At 39.4% G+C, this 16,078-nt stretch overlaps 1 protein-coding gene across 1 annotated transcript in view; it reads left to right on the forward strand.

Moving 5' to 3' along the window:
- Positions 1-16,078, forward strand: part of CAMK2B (calcium/calmodulin dependent protein kinase II beta) — a 275,191-nt gene that overhangs the window by 187,252 nt on the left and 71,861 nt on the right. The window contains exons 7-11 of the mRNA XM_070765550.1: positions 7,662-7,764; positions 7,873-7,956; positions 8,855-8,949; positions 9,743-9,865; positions 11,332-11,415. Coding sequence (XP_070621651.1) covers positions 7,662-7,764; positions 7,873-7,956; positions 8,855-8,949; positions 9,743-9,865; positions 11,332-11,415 — 489 coding nt within the window. The remainder of the gene's footprint in view (positions 1-7,661; positions 7,765-7,872; positions 7,957-8,854; positions 8,950-9,742; positions 9,866-11,331; positions 11,416-16,078) is intronic.

Consider the following 16,078-nt stretch of genomic DNA (forward strand, 5'->3'; position numbering starts at 1 on the left):
CATGATTTTTTCAAAAGATGTTGAGACTCAAGAAAGAGCTCAGAGAAGAGCAACAGAGATGGTTAAGGACTGGAGGCTATAACATACGAAGAACCTTTGTTGGAATTGGGTATGTTTATTTTAATAAAAAGAAGGACTGGAGTGACATGATAGCATTATTCCAATATGCCCCAGGATGCCGGGGTGGCGCAGCAGGTAGAGTGCTGTACTGCAGGCGAATGAAGCTGACTGTAGATCTGTAGGTCAGCGGCTCAAATCTCATCACCGGCTTAAGGTTGACTCAGCCTTCCATCCTTCTGAGGTGGGTAAAATGAGGACCCGGATTGTGGGGGCAATATGCTGCCTCTCTTAAAAAGTGCTATTGCTAACATGTTGTAAGCCGCCCTGAGTCTAAGGAGAAGGGCGGCATAAAAATCAAATAAATCAAATAAATAAATAAATAAATAAATAAATATCTGAGGAGCTGCCACAAACCCTATTCTCCAAAGCATCTGAAGGCAGGACAAGAAGCAAGGGATGGAAACTAATGGATAGAAACTAATCAAGGAGAGACACAACCCAGTTCTAAGGAGAAATAGAAGAATTAATCAGTGGAACGATTTGTCTCCAGAAGTTGTGGGTGCTCCATCACTGGAGGTTTTTAAGAAGAGATTGGTCTGAAATGGTATAAGGCAGTGATGGCGAACCTTTTTTGGTCCGTGTGTGTTCTATCATGTGTATACATGCCCACATCCTTCCCTCCACAGATGTATACATCCCCATGCTGCCCCCTGCGCACAGGCCGTTCTGAAGCCTGATAGGTGGAAAACTGGAAGTTCAGGGAAACACAGTAGGCTTTGAAGGTGTTTTTTGCACTCTGGGGCTTTAAGAAGCTTCCCTGAACCCTCCAGAGTGTAAAAAACAGCACAACAGCAAACCAGAAGTGTGTTTTTCTGAACTTCCAGCTTATCTGTTGGGGAATTTTTTTGCCCCGGGGGCTTCAGGGAAGCTTTCCTGAAGTGTTTGGAGTGTGAAACGGCCTTTCCCAAGGCTAAAAATTAGCTGGCTAGTGTGTGCATGCACACTGGAGCTGAAATATGGCAAACTCTCATGTGCCCCCCAATATGGCTCCGCGTGCTACCTGTGGCACATATGCCATAGGTTCGCCATCATCGGCATAGGGTTTCCTGCCTGAGAGGAGGTTGGATTAGAAGATCTCTAAGGTCCCTTCCGACTCTGAGATTCATATATGAGCACAGCTACTTTGCCACCAAGTAGCATGAAATGGGCATGGTGAGATGGGTGGCAAATGAATTTAATAAATATATAAAATTAGACAGTTTTTTGAATTCAACAAAGAGGAATAGCAAGGAAAATAGATGCGGTGAATATCATGGAGGATCTCAGATTATACGCTAAAACATTTTTCCACTATAATTCTATAGAAGTTTACATAAAGGTGTAACTAAACTAAGTGAGTTTATACACTGTCAGAGTCATTATCATGGTAGTATCATAGATCATTATCATGGATTATACATTCTACAGATTTAATTAGTTTAACCACATAGGGTTTTTGATTACAGTAAGATTTAATGGTTTGAACAACAGATGCACTGCTTGGTGTGGTAATTGGTGTGGTAATTGGGACAACTTGCCACAGCCAACTTGCTGTGGCAGATTCGCTGTGACAAACTTGCTATGGCCAACTCATCATGGGCAACTTGGTGCAGGATAACTCATCAAGGTCAATTCATCACCAGACAACTTGTTGTGGGACAGTTTAATAATTCTATTTCATTATTTAAGTAAATAAAAAATATTGTAATTTTTGTCATTCACATTTCATTCTGTCACTCCTTTTGCATCCTTTCTTTAATGATTCCATTTCACCATTTCCTTAATATTAGTGTAATTCATGTCCTGCAATGAGTTGTCCTGTGGCACGATCCCTGTGGTGAGTTGTCATAGACCTGGTATTGGTTAGGAAAGTAAGAATTCAGCTGAAATCATCCTCAACATAAGGACTGGGACTTTGATTGAAAACATGATTAGATTGTCCCAAGGTATGTGATTCCTTTCTTCTTCAAAGAAGAATGGAATGGCAATTGAGTTGATATTTTCTTCTGAAGCTTTTCATTGACATTACGAAATTGAAATGGGACAACTTGCCACAGCCAACTCAACACAGCTAACTCAACACAGGACAATTTATTCATTCAATTTAATTCCTTAAAATTTTATCATTCCCTTTACTTTTTGTCCCCCCGCCCCCACCCTTTAATGATTCTATTCCACTATTTCTTTGATCAGTGTAATTCTTGTCCTGCAGTGAGTCCTGTCGTAAGTTGGCCGGGGCAAATTGTCCCACGGCAAGTTGGCCGTGATGAGTTGGCCCTTATGAGTTGACAGCAGTGAATTGTTATAGACCCTTAGAAAACATAACATTCACATTATAAGCATATTTTTTCTGCATGTTTGTCATCCTTGATTATAATTGAATGCACTGCCAAGTTAAGTGTGCTTATGAATGAAATCTCTTTAATTTTTGCTAACTGAATTTATCAGTTCATTTTCTAGCCACTTGCAGAAAAGTAAAACAGAATGAAATCAGTAAATGAAGATAAGTGTCCATTCTTATTGGGCTGTGTAAATTAGTGTAGAGTGTGGTATTACTGTTTTATACTCATAGCTTATAGCTAAGTTTTACTTTTTAGACACATTTGTCCTTCACTCTTGATTAGTCAATAACAGCATACAATAGATATTTGCATAGTATCAATGAAGTGCAATCGTTATCTTGACTTATAATAGTGACCAATTTATAATTACCCATAAAGTAGAACTAAAGGGACTCTCAAGTTGACTTAGAAGTCTACTAGAGAAGGGTGTGACCAACCAGCTACATTGGTCTCCGGCTACTTTATGATTCGTAGGCAATTCCAAAGACAACCTGTAGCTTCATATATCATATTAAGACATAATGTGCCTTTTAGTATGAAACCAGCCATTGTAGTTAGGAAATTTGATTCTCAATTGAGTATGAAGTACAAATCTTAAGGTTTATTGAGCAAAGCATGGTTAGTGCATTGTTCAAACCAGACTTCTGAGTTGCTTAGCTGCTACACAGTGCAGTCAGGCGGTAGGGAAAGCAAGTAGGATGCTTGGCTGCATAGCTAGAGGTATAACAAGCAGAAAGAGGGAGATTATGATCCCGCTATATAGAATGCTGGTGAGACCACATTTGGAATACTGTGTTCAGTTCTGGAGACCTCACCTACAAAAAGATATTGACAAAATTGAACGGGTCCAAAGACAGGCTACAAGAATGGTGGAAGGTCTTAAGCATAAAACGTATCAGGAAAGACTTAATGAACTCAATCTGTATAGTCTGGAGGACAGAAGGAAAAGGGGGGACATGATCGAAACATTTAAATATATTAAAGGGTTAAATAAGGTCCAGGAGGGAAGTGTTTTTAATAGGAAAGTGAACACAAGAACAAGGGGACACAATCTGAAGTTAGTTGGGGGAAAGATCAAAAGCAACATGAGAAAATATTATTTTACTGAAAGAGTAGTAGATCCTTGGAACAAACTTCCAGCAGATGTGGTAGATAAATCCACAGTAACTGAATTTAAACATGCCTGGGATAAACATATATCCATCCTAAGATAAAATACAGAAAATAGTATAAGGGCAGACTAGATGGACCATGAGGTCTTTTTCTGCTGTCAGACTTCTATGTTTCTATGTTACACATAGAAATATTTAGTACAGTAACTTGGCTAATGTTAGCTTCTATTCCAAAAGGTCTTATTAGTATTGTACATAAATAATAAAATAGTTTATTACAAATGTGATTCCCTCCACATTTAATGGAGCTTCGAGGCTGTGTCTGCCAATGACTGTCAGGTAGAAGTGCTTTCTTGCATTGTTTTTGTATCCTAATATGATGTTGCTTATTGGGGAAAAAACAAAGGAAGGCCAGGAAAAGTGTTGTTACCCTAGTCTGGGTTTATAACGTTGGTTCCAAGATTCAGTATTATTTAAACCAAACTGTCTTTAAACAAATAGGGTTAGACAACTAATTTATTAGTTCATTCTAAGGGTGGGTTATAATAGATGTTGCAGCTTGTTTTGGAATTTCCTAGCTGGGAATTATAGTTTAATGAAGTACTCTAGCTTGAAAATGTTCAACTGGAGCCTAAAATGGTTGTGAAATCCTGGTGCAAAGTGATGTTCATTATCTGCAGCAGGACTGCAGTGGGGACTTCATCTGTTTGCTGGAAATATGTTTCCATTACTTAACAATCATGCCTCTGAAGAAACAGCCATCTCACGGTAGTTAAGAAGCTGTATCTAGGCCTTTCAAGACAGAAAAGTATGAAGAACTGAGAGCTAGATATTTTCAATCTCAGAGCAAGATTGGCTCTGGGTGAGGATGGCCTTTTTCTACAAAGGCACACCAGAGTAAAGTAAACAAAGCTGCCATTGCTTTGTCCTCATGGATTTTCCATTGCTCATCTATCTTTAGATTACTAGTCTCTGCAATTATTTATATTTGGGATTGGACTGTATCAGAATGGATGGAATAGGCTCACGCGCCCTTGTCTGTGAAGATCCTCAGTCATCCAGATCATGGTTGTCCCAAAGTAGTTTCCTTTGTTTTTCCTTGAAGATGTTTCTCTTTTCATCCAAGAAGCTTCTTCTGTTCTAACTGAATGGTGGGGAATGGAAGGATTTATAACATTGTTCTTTCAGCAGTTCCAAAAAGGTTCCGCACCCGTTTACACTATTCAGGTGACCTTGAGGACACAAAGGGGCTCAAACCTCAAAGGGGCTCTAATGACTCTCAGAAAGAGTGCCAACAACCAGATGACTACAAGGAATATAAATTCTTCAATTCTCCACCATTCAGTTGGAACTGTTAAATGAGTAAGTCCCACTGCCTTAAAAAAAAAACACACACCCTTGGGACCCTTCCATGTCAGGTGATCTTCTTCCTTGTCTCAAAGAGATGTAATGGTGTCTGTGAATTGATGGCTAGTTAGAAGGATCTTGAGCATATCAAGCCTTATTTCTGTGGAGTTTCTCAGTCATCCAGGTCACGCTTGTCCTAAATGTGCTTTTTTAAGAAGCAACTGGATTGCCTTGGGCTTTTTTGGAGACGTTTTGTTCCTCATCCCAGAAGCTTCTTCAGCTTTGACTGGATGGTGGAGAACTCCCGGCTGATAGCTGGTCATTTGCATTCTTTCAGAGTTGTTGAGGCCACTTGGAGGTTTATCTTGGTCTTCAGGGTCACCTGAGTAGTGAAATGGGTGTGGAGCCTTCACTGTTGAACACAGGCACAGACTGTTGGGGATGAGTCTGGGTTGTCTCCATCTCAGACAGAAGCGCAAATGGTTCTTGTAGTTGGCACTTTTTCTGAAAACCCATTCATTCTCCCACACCATTCAAGGATTTTCCTCCCAAAGTGCATAGCTAAATGTCTAAATATCAAGCCCTGCTTTTTTCAGGAGGAATATATAGTATTGCTTATCAATAATTATTGGACTTCCCATTAGTACATTCTGTAGAATCTAAGTTCTTTTATTTTTAAGGTGTCCCTCCTAAACTTCTTAAGAAGAAAGTTGCATGGTGTGTAGACTCAGCAATGCATGTTTGCATATTGGCAGCCACAGTTTGCTCCTAATCTTTTTCCAGAGCTTGCATACATTCTTTTTCTCTATAATTTGTAACATTGCCAAATTTTACTAAGGAATGCATTCAACAGGAATACTTCCGTGTCTGCTAACTTTTGAGCAGCTATCCTCTGGATTGCCTATTTGGACACCAGCTATAATGGGATGCAAAGCACAGCTTATTAATCTATATTTGTTGGATCAAAAAGAGAAATTCAAATGAAGGATGGAATGGAGGGGAGCCCTTGTGCATGTTTGGTGGGTTGAATATTGTCTGTTGTGTCATATTCAGTTTACCAACTGAAAAACATGAGACCCACCATTATGTTCCTTTTCACCTTGATGTTGCATATATACATATATATCTATAAACTCTGTATACATATATACATATTCATCCCATTCTGCTACAGTTATGGCATGACCAGAGAGAAGTGGAAGAGTGAATCTAAGCCTTGCCTAACCTGTCACCATCCAGTCTGCCCCAGTCCGATACTAGGAAATCCAGCATCACACTCCATAGTTCTTGCTTGGAAAAGATCTAATCCAATCCCCTTCAATGAGTGGGTGTGATACTAGCAAGAAGGAAGGGGTTCAGAATTTGGAATCTTCAAAACTAAATGCAGAAAAGCATCCTCAAGATGTTCTACAGGTAGTCCTTGACTTACAACAGTTCATTTACTGACTGATCAAAGTTACAATGGCTCTGAAAAAAAGTGACTTATGAGCATTGTTCACATTTAGGACCATTGCAGTATCCCCAAAGTCACATTATCAAAATTTAGATCACTTCATGTGATTACCTTTGGTGACCTTCTGACAAGCAAAGTCAGTGTGGAAGCCAGATTCACTTAATGAATGTGTTACTACCTTAAATGGTTATGGTGATTCACTTAGCAACTGTGGCAAGAAAGTTTGTAAAAACGGGGCAAAACTGTTTCACATAGCAACAGAAATTATGGGCTCAATTGTGGGGCATAAATCAAGGACTACCTGTTCTAGGAAACTCTTTAACAATTCTAGAATAGCAAACAGCATTCCAAGCAGGAGTGAAATCTATCTCCCAAGGAAATTAATTAGTTTTTCCCCTGGAATGCTAATTTATAAACACAAAACATCATATCCTGGATGCTTCAAAGCCCTCTCTAGCTCTTTAGTATCACAGCTTGCCTCTTAAAAAGGTATTGGCAGATAGTACAGTTAAGAGGGCTGCAGGGAGGGTGCTGTATATCATGAGCCAGGTTTAAATCAAGAGGATGAAATTCATAGCTATGTAGTGGGGGAAAAATGTTGTAGGAAATGCAAGTCAAGCCAGGTTGTCATTTATACCCCTTGCAGTTTTTGTGTGACCCCTTCCCATAGAAGTGCATTTAAAATAAACTATGAATCTCTTTTTTCCAATTTAAACTCATTTTAAAAACAGCTTACTTGGAACTGTAGAAAGCTTGTGCTTCCGAATCCGTTAAGCTATCTCCCTCTAATTCTGGATGAAATGCCACTCACTTTAATTACAAGTTAGACTATAGTGTCATAGATACACAAGCAGCAGAGATGATCCTGGGCTGCTAACAGCCCTACTCCCCTTCAATAGATTGAATCCCCAAGTCGGTACATATAGGATTGCATTGGTAGAAATGCTGGCACAAAAGCTCATTGGATCTCTCATGATGTTGCTAAATCAAACCACGCATATAACTAGCTGGGGGTCCAGTTATAAGGTCAAAACCATTCAGTCCCACCACTACAGCCATTCATGCAAAGCTGGGCTATATGATGGAGTGTCTCAATTTTAATGATCCTCTTCCACTTAAATAGGTTCTCTCTAGGTTTGTCTGTCTCACTCTGAATGGAGGGGAGGGGAGGACTGCAAATGTCTGACGGCTTCTGCAAACTGGTTGTTGTTTCTTTTCTCTTCCCCCTTTCCTTTTGATTTAAACTAACCACAAACAATACATGACTATGAAAACGTCACCCTGTATTCTGTTGGGTCATCCCGACAGCCGGAGAACCTGCTTCTGGCCAGCAAATGCAAAGGAGCAGCGGTGAAATTGGCAGATTTTGGCTTGGCAATTGAGGTGCAAGGAGACCAGCAGGCCTGGTTTGGTGAGTGCTGGTGGAACTACGCTCCCTTCCTCTTTTCTTGATTTGTGCGGTGAAGCCAGATGGTTTTGTGAACATACGTGTGTTGGCAATTTTTGCTTTCTTCCTCAGGCTTTGCAGGTACTCCTGGCTACCTTTCTCCGGAAGTTCTACGCAAAGAAGCTTATGGGAAACCTGTGGATATCTGGGCATGCGGTAAGAGAGCTGCAGAGGGAGCTTCCCATTTAGTCCACGGCTCAGCACTGCTGTGCAGAGCAGCTCACAAAAGTTGGTGTGTTGCCCTCAAAGCTCAGGTAGAAGACAAACACTGATAGAACTCTGATAGAAGACTAAACTAGGAGGCAGTTTTGTAGCATAAATTGTTTGGGTAGAGAATAGGGATTGAAGTCACAATTTACTATAGATATACATTTATGTTCCTCCTTAGAGAATTGTCAAGATGGCCCAAAGTAGAAAAAAACCAAATCCCTGCAATATTAAACACTACATTTAGCACTCTTATGAGCAAAATAGTCAAAGCTGCATTCAGTTCAATGCTTGATTGATATAATATATAAAACCTGTGGTCAAAAGGGTGAAGATGGCAGGACTATCAAAGCTCCATTTGTTTTTGTGGGTCACATGTACAATACAAAGAAAAATCAGGCAACCACACCATTATGACTGGCAAGTTGATTTTTCTTTAACATTGTCTGTAGATGCCTATGGCTACAAAGATCTCACTCCAGGTCTTCACCTTCTGCCAATGAACACTCTAGATGGGATATGCCTTTCAAGTCCTTTTGGTTGCTGGATTGTTCATGGACATACACATACACACAAACAAACACAGACTCCTGGTAAAAGAAGTAGCTTGTAAGATGAGGATCAGATACCATTGGCTTGTTTCCTTGCTTGTTTGCTTCCTTCCTATCCCAAATCAGGATGAGTGCAACTCAAGCTTTGGATCTGGTCACTTATTTAGTTCAGTTTAGATTATTGCTGATTGATGAATCAAAATGCCATCTCAAAACACATTGCAACATTTGTTTGTTTATTTGTTCATTTGTTTGTTTATCAATTTTCTATTGTTCTGTTTCCCCCCCACCCCCAGGTGTTATTCTTTACATCTTACTCGTGGGGTATCCTCCTTTTTGGGATGAGGATCAGCACAAGCTGTACCAACAGATTAAGGCTGGTGCCTACGATGTGAGCAGTGTTTTCTTTGCTTATGTTACCTCTGTCTTACAACCTGTAAAGTTTCACTACTCAAAGAAAAAAGTTCAGAAGGCGGTTTTCTTAAAATCACGTATTGGGTTAATTGTGAGCTCCTCAGCAGGAGCTTAAGTCGCTTTGAGACTGTGAGAATGTTGAGTTTCAAAAGAACCCAGGGATATGCTTTGTGGGCATTTGTTTCTTTCTTCAATCGATAGCTGTCAAGATAGATAGCTTGGCTTTACACATCACCGTAAGCCCTAATATGCGGTATTGCATTCAACTAATTATTTATGAAATAAAGAAATAATGATTTACAGTAGGTACATCCAACCTTTTGCTTTGCCTGGGTTGCACTGAGTGAAGAGGAATTGTCTTGGGCCTCATTTAAAATATATATTTAAAATAAAATTTAAATAAAATTTAAAATTACATATTGTTCAAAGTTTAGGATCTTGTGACCAGCTGTCTGGGGCCATAAGCAGACCATGGGCCATGGGTTGGTCATACATGATTTAGAACAATATATCAATATTTTTGAAAAATAAGCCAAATGTGGTAACAATGGTCCAAATGGAATAAATCATATACATACTTTTTTTAAAAAAATGTCTCATAATGAGATTTGACAGCAATTTGTGGATGAAATCTTGGCTCATGCCTCAGATTTCTATTGTGTTTTTGTGTTACGCTAGCATTTTTATTAGAAATAGCAACTTCATTGATCAGAAAAGTTCCTCTTCTTTTAATATCAACATTGTCTTCCTGAAATATCTTCTTCCCTTAGTTTCCTTCCCCTGAATGGGACACAGTCACTCCTGAAGCAAAAAACCTCATAAATCAGATGTTAACCATCAACCCTGCAAAGAGAATCACAGCACACGAAGCTCTGAAACATCCATGGGTCTGCGTAAGTATGGTGGCGCTTTCCTTGCTGCTTAGATTCAGCACATCTGCTTCCTTAGTTCCCTTAGAGATTATAATAGTTTCATCTTCTAAGATAGGATATTAGCAAAATAATGATAAGGGTGCATAAGCTCCCCAAAAGCTTTTATGAAAGTACCTCTACTGAGTAGATGTTTTAAATAACTTATCAAACTTCACTGTTTTGATGTTCTGTGACAAGCTGACTAAAAGAGCTTGGATGATCCTAGAAGGATCCATTGAGAAGAGGTAAGGTGGGGAGGATCCACAAGGGGGCTCACTACTGGTCCCCTGTATATTTTATTGTTAGTGATACCAAAGTTTTTCTCCAAGAATCTGGCCTACATATGTTGCTATTGGGGATCTGCAGAACAATGGGTTGCGGATACTACAACCACCTTTCCATGGACTGCTTCAAGGACCTCCTTCACAATGTGCTTAAAATGGCTAACTGGTCCCTAAGCTGTTTTAGGAACCTGCATGCATGAGATATACCTATGCAGACCAGGAAGGCAGAAGAGTCTGTCTCTGTTTCCCCACAAACCCAATTCACCCTGTCTTTTTGTTGACCCCCCCCCTTTTTCTGTATGGACTTTTTTAAATGCCAGACCAAACACTTTAGACTTTCACTCTTGGCTTCCCCATCTTTCAGCTGTGGCGTGGGGGACATTTGCCCAGGTTCGCCTGTTGCACCAGTTGCGGCCCTATCTGGACCGGGACTCACTGCTCACAGTCATTCACGCCCTCATCACCTCGAGATTCGACTACTGTAATGCTCTCTACATGGGGCTACCCTTGAAAAGTGTTCGGAAACTTCAGATCGTGCAGAATGCAGCTGCAAGAGCAATCATGGGCTTCCCCAGCTATGCCTATGTCACTCCAACACTCCGCAGTCTGCATTGGTTGCCGATCAATTTCCGGTCACAATTCAAAGTGTTGGTTATGACCTATAAAGCCCTTCATGGCATCGGACCAGAATATCTCTGGGACCGCCTTCTGCCGCACAAATCCCAGCGACCGATTAGGTCCCTTAGAGTTGGCCTTCTCCGGGTCCCGTTGACTAAACAATGTCGTCTGGCGGGTCCCAGGGGAAGAGCCTTCTCTGTGGCGGCCCCAACTCTCTGGAACCAGCTCCCCCCGGAGATTAGAACTGCCCCCACCCTCCTTGCCTTCCGTAAACTCCTTAAAACTCATCTCTGCCGTCAGGCATGGGGGAATTGAGGCATTCCCCCTCCCTCCCCCGGGCCTATATAATTTATGTATGGTGTGTCTGTGTGTATGTCTGGTTTAATAATGGGGTTTTTAAATGTTTTTTAAATTTATTAGATTTGTTATGAATTGTCTTATTGTATGCTGTGAGCCACCTCAAGTCTACGGAGAGGGGCGGCATACAAATCTAATAAATAAATAAATAAAATCTCATTTTCATGCCTTGTAATAATCTTTTTGCAGCAACGTTCAACAGTGGCCTCAATGATGCACAGGCAGGAGACCGTAGAGTGTCTGAAAAAATTCAATGCAAGAAGGAAGCTCAAGGTAAGCAGTTTAAGGGGATATGAAGGTGGAAATGCATAAGGACTTTTAGTGCCGAATCTCTCTACCAGGTACCGTAAGTGAAATACTTTTGTTGACTCTGTCCTTAGTATTATAAATCAACATCCTTAGTCTCTTTCATTCACCATATAAAGATTATTTTTCTTTACTGTCTATCGTGTTTTGAACAGATTTAATTTTTTTACATCAGCTTATAGCTTTTCCTCTGCGTTTTAACCTTCTCAATCATTTTATATGTAATCACAGGTTTCAGTTCTCGTCTTCCATGTTTTGTTCAAATTAGATTTTGCCTCTTACAAGTTGACTGAATCGACTGTTCAATTTATGTTGACTCTTCCTGCCTCTTCATTGCCTTTCCCTGTTCCAAGGTTTTTTTCTCCATGGCCTTCGGTATGGTCGTTTTTAACTTTTTCAACTTCTCTACTCTTTTGGTTTTTGTGATGTCTTCACCTTTTGAGCTGCAGTTCTTAAGATCTGCAAACATCTGCTGCAAGCTCTATGTTGCATCAGAAAGGACATCCAGCCAGTAAATGGTCCACTCCATTCAGTTGCCCCAACTCTACCCCAAATTAAGGGATCAAAGATTCATAAAAGAGAGTTTTCTTAAGATTTGTCATACCCAATCATATTTCCATTTTTGACTTATCCATACATCTAATTATGTCTATATGCATCTTTCTATCATTTTTCTTCATTACAATCTAAAAATTCTTTTTTTCTGCTTTAAAGATCACCAGTTCTCTTAAAATTTACTATTAAAACCCAGATTTGTGATACACCTTTCCTAGTTTAGCATTCCCCCTTTTCATCTGTATACTGAATTACCTTAAAGAGGTAAAGTGCTTTTATTCTTTTTCCTTATGGGATATATTCAGAACCACAAAATAGCATTTATAGAAATAAATGTGATAAAACAAATACTGAATCTTCACTTTCTGAACACTTTAGCCACCGTGTACTTTTTGTTAAAACCACAATAAAATAGTAGAAAATTCCTGATTAGCTTTTTGGTTAGGATGAGGTTGACCAACTTTTTTCTGTCATCTAAGGTTAATTGCGTTATGACTTCTTGATTTATGGAAAACATTTATTAAAATTATTATAATTATTATAAAGGTAACAGAAGTAATGCCATGTTTTGATTCATGACAACTCAGGTTGGTTTTCTGGCGATAACCTTTAGAAAAACAAGCATAGCTACACTGGTCGTTTGTATAACTGTTAGTGAAAATGAATGATAGAAAATAAAATTAAATGTAAGCAAAGTAAAACTTTAGGCCAGATATTTCAGCCCTGATTTACAATTCAAAGTCAGTCTCAACAAAATGGTGGACTGGATGCATTGTTTAGTAGTTGATGCTGATGCCAGGTTGCACCTAGCATATAGGGACACCACTGTCCCCCAAATGTGTTGAATACTACACAAAGACCTTAGATCCTCCCCAATGTCTCTTGGCCCCACAGAGCAAGCAGGTGGTGGATAACCAGACAGTAGCTGAAGTTGCGGTTGTATTGTGTGAGAAAGGCTATGAAGACATAAGATGTTCTTCCTCTCAGCTATGTTTCCATCAGAAAAGGAAGGACTGAGGCTGGGAAAACATAAGATTGTTCTTTGTGATAGGCTGAAGATGAAGGAGCTTTCTGTAAATCTACATAGAGTAGATTAAATGAAATAAAGGAGGAACCTCCATCCTCTTAAGGATGAAATGACCCATTTCTGGCTCAGAAAATAATGTCTATGTGGGAGTCCCATTGTTATGCTTTTGTTCTATGCCATGGGTGTCCAGCCTTGGCCACATTAAGACTTGTGGACTTCAACTCCCCAAATTCCCCAACCAGCCATGCCATGTTGGCTGGGGCATTCTGAAGATTGAAATCCACTGGCTGAAGTTGGACACCCTTCTATCTATCTATCTATCTATCTATCTATCTATCTATCTATCTATCTATCTATCTATCTATCTATCTATGTGAAAAACACTCACACATTAATCACGAAATCTCCAGAACCGTAAAGCCTACAAACTTGAATTTGCCACATATGTTCCTTTTGGCTTCTAGGTGCTCACTAAGAAAGGATTTTTCGAAATGGTCATTGGAGAAAATACAAATGCAAAACACAAGCAGAGGAGTTTCAGTTTTGCTTTTGCTTTCACAGCAGTAAGCAGCTTTACTACACAACAATTGAGCTAAGCCATGGCCAGGCTCCTTCGGTCTCCAACTTGCTCACACAGCAAATACTGTTTGAAATTCCAAACACCCCTCAACTCTCTCACACAGTAATGGGACACTTGCCAGATGCATACCAATGGGTGTTGGTAGGCAGAGACAGTCTATGCTATGCAAATAATACCTTCATTGTAACAGAAACGTAGCTTACCTTCTCTAATAAAATAATGCAGTCCCTTTTTTAACTACTCATAAATTTTAAATGTTTAAGTGTTAATTTATCAAGCCCATCACATAGTCTCCTAGCGAAGCACAGGTATCAACCAGTATAGGACAATATATTCATATGATGGGAAGCTATAGTCATGCAGCCTTCCAAACAGGCCAATGTGACAATTGACACACATGATAAATCAGAGATGAAATTTATGGAACATTTAAGTTAGCAAGAGAAGCTGCCTTCGGTTCTTTGTTGGTTTTAAAATCAAATTAAAACTCTTTGCTCCTGCTTTGGACGAGAGAGACGTTAGTGAGGCAAATAAAAACGATTATCCTTCAAGACATGTTAGAGATAATTTTGAAATTTGCCCCAAAGTTTAGACATCTGTTTCTTTTCTAAAAGCCTATTTCTCATTACAATACACTCATTACCTGATAATTCTATGTCTGTTACACATTATTTCACATATATTCCATATACTGGAAAAGTGATATAGTATTACAATGGGCAGCTTAGGGCACAAGCATTTGTCTTCTGTATATTCTCCAGGCCTCATGCTAATTGATCTGATTTATTTCACAACATGTCTTTAACCTTCCAAGCATGGCAAAGGTTAGCTATGATGAAAAGAAATTGGATTATTTCCTTTTTGCCCAACAGCATGCTATCTATATTAATCCTTTTCTGCAAAGATTTGAATGTTAATCAACAATCCACTTCAGAAAATCTTCATTAAATCAGTAGTTATTCTATTCTATTATGCTATTCTCCAATGAATCAAGTTTTAGTTGCATCAATACGAGCCGGGGTGGCGCAGCAGGTAGAGTGCTGTACTGCAGGCCACTGAAGCTTACTGTAGATCTGTAGGTCAGCAGTTCAAATCTCATCACCGGCTCAAGGTTGACTCAGCCTTCCATCCTTCTGAGGTGGATAAAATGAGGACCCAGATTGTGGGGACAATATGCTGCCTCTCTTAAAAAATGCTATTGCTAACATGTTGTAAGCCGCCCTGAGTCTAAGGAGAAGGGTGTCATAAAAATTGAATAAATAAATAAATAAATAAATAAATAAATAAATAAATAAATAAATAAATAAATAAATCTTAGTTTGCATTCTTTATTTCTGTTTAGTCATTAAAGCTTCCAAAGACAGAGGCAACACCAGCTTATACTCTCTTTTTAATACTAGTTTTATTTTCATTTTGGAACTCACTGTTTCAGGGATGGTGTAAGTGGATTGCAGCTGGGATAATGAGAAACACAAAAGGCAGAATATTAGTGTGTGGAGTTTGGTGAACCACAGTTTGGTCTCCCATTTCTATAGAAGGTCAACAGATGATTTGAGGCAGGTAGTATTATTATTTCAGCTTGACTTTGCTCAGAGACCTATTATGAAGATAATAACCCTTTTGTGCTTTAAAGGAATGGAGAGGGGTGAAAACTTAATGATAGATTACATCCCCCTTTGAGGCCTTGTCTTTGGGCTCGAAAGAATAGGACTGTGAAAAATACGGATATAAGTTTTCAGCAATCCATGACTGTTTCTTTTGTCACTTGACTGGGCAGCAGGGACAATACAGGCAGTCCTCAACTTATAACCATTCATTTAGTGACTGTTCAAAATTACAGTGGCACCGAAAAAGTGTCTTATGACCATTTTCATACTTACTCTACCCTGAGTCTGCAGAGAGGGGCGGCGTACAAATCTAATAAATTATTATTATTAAATTATTATTACAACCAATACAGCATTCCCATGATCATATAACCAAAATTCAGATGCTTAGCAATTGGTTCTTGTTTTTGACAGTTGCAGTGTCTTAGGGTCATGTGACACCCTTTTGCAGCCTTCTGACAAGCAAGTTGTTAGAGTGCAGTACTGCAAGCTACTTCTACTGGCTGCTGGCTGCTGCAGTTTGGCAGTTCAAATCTCACCACACTCAAGGTTGAATCCAGATTGTTGGGGGCAATATGTAAACCACTTAGAAAGGGCTGTAAAGCACTGTAAAGTGGTATTTAAGTATTTGAGAAAGGTCAATGGGGGGAACCAGATTCAGTTAATAACCGTGTTACTAATTTAACAACTACAGTGATTCACTTTACAACTGTGGCAAAAAAGTTCAAAACATGGGGCAAAACTCACTTAACACACATCTCACTTAGCAACATAAATTCTTGGGCTTAATAATGGTCATAGGTTGAGGACTATCTGTACTGGGCATAAGGTCATGTTAGAGTGCAAATATGATGTCCAGTG

Source organism: Erythrolamprus reginae, chromosome 12, assembly GCF_031021105.1.
Source record: "Erythrolamprus reginae isolate rEryReg1 chromosome 12, rEryReg1.hap1, whole genome shotgun sequence".
NCBI lineage: Eukaryota > Metazoa > Chordata > Lepidosauria > Squamata > Dipsadidae > Erythrolamprus > Erythrolamprus reginae.